Source organism: Dendrobates tinctorius, unplaced genomic scaffold (genome assembly GCF_039654945.1).
Source record: "Dendrobates tinctorius isolate UK_male_01 unplaced genomic scaffold, ASM3965494v1 ptg000065l, whole genome shotgun sequence".
NCBI classification, from domain to species: Eukaryota; Metazoa; Chordata; class Amphibia; order Anura; family Dendrobatidae; genus Dendrobates; species Dendrobates tinctorius.
This window is the reverse complement of record NW_027361733.1, coordinates 30989044-30996370: the sequence shown is the minus strand read 5'-3', so window position 1 is coordinate 30996370 and position 7327 is coordinate 30989044. Positions and strand designations below refer to the sequence as shown.

The window sequence follows — 7327 nt, the reverse complement described above, 5'->3', positions numbered from 1 at the left end:
TCTGAGGAATGCTTCCAGCACCTTGTTGAATCTCTGCCACGAAGAATTGAGGCAGTTCTGAAGGCAAAAGGGGGTCCAACCCGTTACTAGCATGGTGTACCTAATAAAGTGGCCAGTGAGTGTATAGCAGTGCCATACACTCCATAGACAATAGTGACATACAGTGAACACATACTATGGACAAACAGTGCACAGATAATAGTGACATACAATGGACACATACTATGGCCATACAGTGCACAGATAATAGTGACATACAGTGGGCACATACTATGGCCATACAGTGCACAGATAATAGTGACATACAGTGGACACATACTATGGCCATACAGTGCACAGATAATAGTGACATACAGTGGACACATACTATGGCCATACAGTGCACAGATAATAGTGACATACAGTGGACACATACTAAGGCCATGCAGTGCACAGATAATAGTGACATACAATGGACACATACTATGGCCATACAGTGCATAGATAATAGTGACATACAGTTGACACATACTATGGTCGTACACTGCACAGATAATAGTGACATACATTGGACACATACTATGGCCATACAGTGCACAGACAATAATACCATTAAATGGACACATACTATGGTAATACAAAAACAGGTAACATAACAGTACAATGAACAAATAAAAGTGCCATACACTCCATAGATAATACTGCCATGCAGTGAACACATAACAAGTCAACTATACATAACAAAGATTTTTGCTATAAAACTAAACCATCTCAAGTACAATTATTTTTTAATACAGAAGCTTTATTGAACTATAAGACAAACAACATAAAAAATATATATATATCCACAAATTTAGCTTTACAGCCATAAATACTGAGCACAAACAGAAGTAACAGACGTGGACAAGGTTATGCTAGATTACAGAAATATTGGGAGGGAGAAGAAGTTCTTTGACACATTATATACTTAGCACTTACATGTAATACACCTTAGTATCAGCAAGGGTCATATATATAGGTCCTGTATCAATATAAAGATGGCACCTCAGGGGCAGGGTCTTATCATTACCACTCCCCTCCTCTCCACCCACACAGGGACAAAATAGTTTGCTGCTTTTCTAGGATTTGCATCCTTTGTAGAATAGATAAGGGGATGTATCTCTCTTATGTTGTGGTGGTGACCCCACACAAGTCCACACTATTAGAGGTATTAATTTTACTTATTTCTAAAGACCATTAATTCCAGGGCACTGTACGTGGTGTGACGAGGTCATCACAGAGGAAAATAAGCATTGCCACTCTGGATCCTGAAATTAAGGCACCCATTTTTAAGTCAGGATTCACTAATGGAGTCAAAAATGTGTGGGATTGATGTACTAACTGCTGCCAAGACCCGATGTACCCACATTCTAATGTGTATATCCATCTTTGATAGTTTTGGATGAGCTCCATTCATTCTGCATTGTTAAACCCAACTTCTGGCCACAAACTTGGTGACAAAAGATGGAACCAAGGGGATCCATGTACAGTTGTGGCCAAAAGTATTGACACCCCTGCAATTCTGTCAGATAATACTCAGTTTCTTCCTGAAAATGATTGCAAACACAAATTCTTTGGTATTATTATCTTCATTTAATTTGTCTTAAATGAAAAAACACAAAAAGAATTGTCCTAAAGCCAAATTGGATATAATTCCACACCAAACATAAAAAAGAGGGTAGACAAAAGTATTGGCGCTGTTCGAAAAATCAAGTGATGCTTCTCTAATTTGTGTAATTAACAGCACCTGTAACTTACCTGTGGCACCTAACAGGTGTTGGCAATAACTAAATCACACTTGCAGCCAGTTGACATGGATTAAAGTTGACTCAACCTCTGTCCTGTGTCCTTGTGTGTACCACATTGAGCATGGTGAAAAGAAAGAAGACCAAAGAACTGTCTGAGGACTTGAGAAACCAAATTGTGAGGAAGCATGAGCAATCTCAAGGCTACAAGTCCATCTCCAAAGACCTGAATGTTCCTGTGTCTACCGTGCGCTGTGTCATCAAGAAGTTTAAAGCCCATGGCACTGTGGCTAACCTCCCTAGATGTGGACAGAAAAGAAAAATTGACAAGAGATTTCAACGCAAGATTGTGCGGATGTTGGATAAAGAACCTCGACTAACATCCAAACAAGTTCAAGCTGCCCTGCAGTCCAAGGGTACAACAGTGTCAACCCGTACTATCCGTCGGCGTCTGAATGAAAAGGGACTGTATGGTAGGAGACCCAGGAAGACCCCACTACTTACCCTGAGACATAAAAAAGCAAGGCTGGAGCTTGCCAAAACTTACCTGAAAAAGCCTAAAACGTTTTGGAAGAATGTTCTCTGGTCAGATGACACAAAAGTAGAGCTTTTTGGGCAAAGGCATCAACATAGAGTTTACAGGAGAAAAAAAGAAGCATTCAAAGAAAAAAACACGGTCCCTACAGTTAAACATGGCAGAGGTTCCCTGATGTTTTGGGGTTGCTTTGCCATCTCTGGCACTGGACTGCTTGACCGTGTGCATGGCATTATGAAGTCTGAAGACTACAAACAAATTTTGCAGCATAATGTAGGGCTCAGTATGACAAAGCTGGGTCTCCCTCAGAGGTCATGGGTCTTCCAGCAGGACAATAACCCAAAACACACTTCAAAAAGCACTAGAAAATGGTTTGAGAGAAAACACTGGAGACTTCTAAGGTGGCCAGCAATGAGTCCAGACCTGAATCCCATAGAACACCTGTGGAGAGATCTAAAAATGGCAGTTTGGAGAAGGCACCCTTCAAATATCAGGGACCTGGAGCAGTTTGCCAAAGAAGAATGGTCTAAAATTCCAGCAGAGCATTGTAAGAAACTCATTGATGGTTACCGGAAGCGGTTGGTCGCAGATATTAGGCTAAAGGTTGTGCAACCAAGTATTAGGCTGAGGGTGCCAATACTTTTGTCTGGCCCATTTTTGGAGTTTTGTGTGAAATGATCAATGTTTTGCTTTTTGCGTCATTCTCTTTTGTGTTTTTTCATTTAAGACAAATTAAATGAAGATAATAATACCAAAGAATTTGTGTTTGAAATCATTTTCAGGAAGAAACAGTATTATCTGACAAAATTGCAGGGGTGTCAATACTTTTGTCCACAACTGTAACATAGGACAAGTGAAAACTGAGATGAACAATAGAAGATCCAGTCCAAAGAATGACTAGATTCATTGCACAGTTCATCTAGGAGTTTGCTTTACTCCACAGACAGGAACAGAACTGAGTAACGTAGATCTCCTCAAGAACACGTCAATAGACTTTCCTTCCACCATGGCCATGTACTATGAGATACATTAGTGCGACTGCTGACATCAGGAATGTAAAAGTTTGCTGCACGTTGATTATAAGTTAGAGTCTGTGTCGTACAAGGCCTGATGTTTCCTACCGCTGCATTGCTGCTGGCACAAGGCTCATTACTTAACCGGCATTTTCATCTTGGAGATCCATCCCTTTGCTTTAGAAGAAGGCTTAATTGAATCCTCGGACGGCTCATAGTGTGCCAGGTTGTCTATAGAGATCTTCAGGTCACTAAACATCGGCCTCTTATGTGGATTTTCTTGCCAACAATCCAACATAACTTTGTAGATTTTCTCAGAGCAATTTTGTGGCGCTGCCAAGCGGTTCCCTTGTTTGAGGTATCTAAGCAACTCTGAGTTTGTGATACCTACAGAAAAAATAACAAAACAATTAGCATTGGTACCAATGAGGACTCAGCTGTACATATATAATTATGTACAGAATATACCCAGTTTATACCAGCATGTTCCATATCACTATATACAGAAGATGTATAACTTATACCAGCTGTACATATATAATTATGTACAGAATATACCCAGGTTATACCAGCATGCTCCATATCACTATATACAGAAGATGTATAACTTATACCAGCTGTACATATATAATTATATACAGGAGATACCCAGGTTATACCAGCATGCTCCATATCACTATATACAGAAGATGTATAACTTATACCAGCTGTACATATATAATTATATACAGAATATACCCAGGTTATACCAGCATGCTCCATATCACTATATACAGAAGATGTATAACTTATACCAGCTGTACATATATAATTATGTACAGAATATACCCAGTTTATACCAGCATGTTCCATATCACTATATACAGAAGATGTATAACTTATACCAGCTGTACTTATATAATTATATACAGGAGATGCCCAGGTTATACCAGCATGCTCCATATCACTATATACAGAAGATGTATAACTTATACCAGCTGTACATATATAATTATATACAGGAGATACCCAGGTTATACCAGCATGCTCCATATCACTATATACAGAAGATGTATAACTTATACCAGCTGTACATATATAATTATATACAGGAGATACCCAGGTTATACCAGCATGCTCCATATCACTATATACAGAAGATGTATAACTTATACCAGCTGTACATATATAATTATATGCAGGAGATACCCAGGTTATACCAGCATGCTCCATATCACTATATACAGAAGATGTATAACTTATACCAGCTGTACATATATAATTATATACAGAATATACCCAGGTTATACCAGCATGTTCCATATCACTATATACAGAAGATGTATAACTTATACCAGCTGTACATATATAATTATGTACAGAATATACCCAGGTTATACCAGCATGCTCCATATCACTATATACAGAAGATGTATAACTTATACCAGCTGTACATATATAATTATATACAGGAGATACCCAGGTTATACCAGCATGCTCCATATCACTATATACAGAAGATGTATAACTTATACCAGCTGTACATATATAATTATATGCAGGAGATACCCAGGTTATACCAGCATGCTCCATATCACTATATACAGAAGATGTATAACTTATACCAGCTGTACATATATAATTATATACAGAATATGCCCAGGTTATACCAGCATGCTCCATATCACTATATACAGAAGATGTATAACTTATACCAGCTGTACATATATAATTATATGCAGGAGATACCCAGGTTATACCAACATGCTCCATATCACTATATACAGAAGATGTATAACTTATACCAGCTGTACATACAGTATATAATTATGTACAGAATATACCCAGGTTATACCAGCATGCTCCATATCACTATATACAGAAGATGTATAACTTATACCAGCTGTACATATATAATTATGTACAGAATATACCCAGTTTATACCAGCATGTTCCATATCACTATATACAGAAGATGTATAACTTATACCAGCTGTACATATATAATTATGTACAGAATATACCCAGGTTATACCAGCATGCTCCATATCACTATATACAGAAGATGTATAACTTATACCAGCTGTACATATATAATTATATACAGGAGATGCCCAGGTTATACCAGCATGCTCCATATCACTATATACAGAAGATGTATAACTTATACCAGCTGTACATATATAATTATATACAGGAGATACCCAGGTTATACCAGCATGCTCCATATCACTATATACAGAAGATGTATAACTTATACCAGCTGTACATATATAATTATATACAGGAGATACCCAGGTTATACCAGCATGCTCCATATCACTATATACAGAAGATGTATAACTTATACCAGCTGTACATATATAATTATATGCAGGAGATACCCAGGTTATACCAGCATGCTCCATATCACTATATACAGAAGATGTATAACTTATACCAGCTGTACATATATAATTATGTACAGAATATACCCAGGTTATACCAGCATGCTCCATATCACTATATACAGAAGATGTATAACTTATACCAGCTGTACATATATAATTATATACAGAATATACCCAGGTTATACCAGCATGCTCCATATCACTGTATACAGAAGATGTATAACTTATACCAGCTGTACATATATAATTATATACAGAATATACCCAGGTTATACCAGCATGCTCCATATCACTGTATACAGAAGATGTATAACTTATACCAGCTGTACATATATAATTATATACAGAATATACCCAGGTTATACCAGCATGCTCCATATCACTATATACAGAAGATGTATAACTTATACCAGCTATACATATATAATTATGTACAGAATATACCCAGATTATACCAGCATGCTCCATATCACTATATACAGAAGATGTATAACATACCAGCTGTACATATATAATTATATACAGGAGATACCCAGGTTATACCAGCATGCTCCATATCACTATATACAGAAGATGTATAACTTATACCAGCTGTACATATATAATTATATACAGGAGATACCCAGGTTATACCAGCATGCTCCATATCACTATATACAGAAGATGTATAACTTATACCAGCTGTACATATATAATTATATACAGGAGATACCCAGGTTATACCAGCATGCTCCATATCACTATATACAGAAGATATATAACTTATACCAGCTGTACATATATAATTATATACAGGAGATACCCAGGTTATACCAGCATGCTCCATATCACTATATACAGAAGATGTATAACTTATACCAGCTGTACATATATAATTATATACAGGAGATACCCAGGTTATACCAGCATGCTCCATATTACTATATACAGAAGATGTATAACTTATACCAGCTGTACATATATAATTATATACAGAATATACCCAGGTTATACCAGCATGCTCCATATCACTATATACAGAAGATGTATAACTTATACCAGCTGTACATATATAATTATATACAGGAGATACCCAGGTTATACCAGCATGTTCCATATCACTATATACAGAAGATGTATAACTTATACCAGCTGTACATATATAATTATATACAGGAGATATCCAGGTTATACCAGCATGCTCCATATCACTATATACAGAAGAAGTACAACTATATACCAGCTGTACATATATAATTATGTACAGGAGATACCCAGGTTATACCAGCATGCTCCATATCACTATATACAGAAGATGTATAACTTATACCAGCTGTACATATATAATTATATACAGGAGACACCCAGGTTATACCAGCATGCTCCATATCACTATATACAGAAGATGTATAACTTATACCAGCTGTACATATATAATTATATACAGGAGATACCCAGGTTATACCAGCATGCTCCATATCACTATATACAGAAGATGCATAACTTATACCAGCTGTACATACATAATTATATACAGGAGATACCCAGGTTATACCAGCATGCTCCATATCACTGTATACAGAAGATGTATAACTTATACCAGCTGTACATATATAATTATATACAGAATATACCCAGGTTATACCAACATGCTCCATATCACTGTAT

At 36.7% G+C, this 7327-nt stretch overlaps 1 protein-coding gene across 1 annotated transcript in view; it reads right to left on the bottom strand.

Annotated features, from left to right (window-relative positions):
• Nucleotides 1-760: 760 nt before the first annotated feature.
• The window catches only part of PTK6 (protein tyrosine kinase 6), a 29655-nt gene continuing 23088 nt past the window's right edge, over nt 761-7327 (bottom strand). Inside the window, exon 8 of the mRNA XM_073580875.1 lies at nt 761-3698. Coding sequence (XP_073436976.1) covers nt 3448-3698 — 251 coding nt within the window. The 3' untranslated portion in view covers nt 761-3447. The remainder of the gene's footprint in view (nt 3699-7327) is intronic.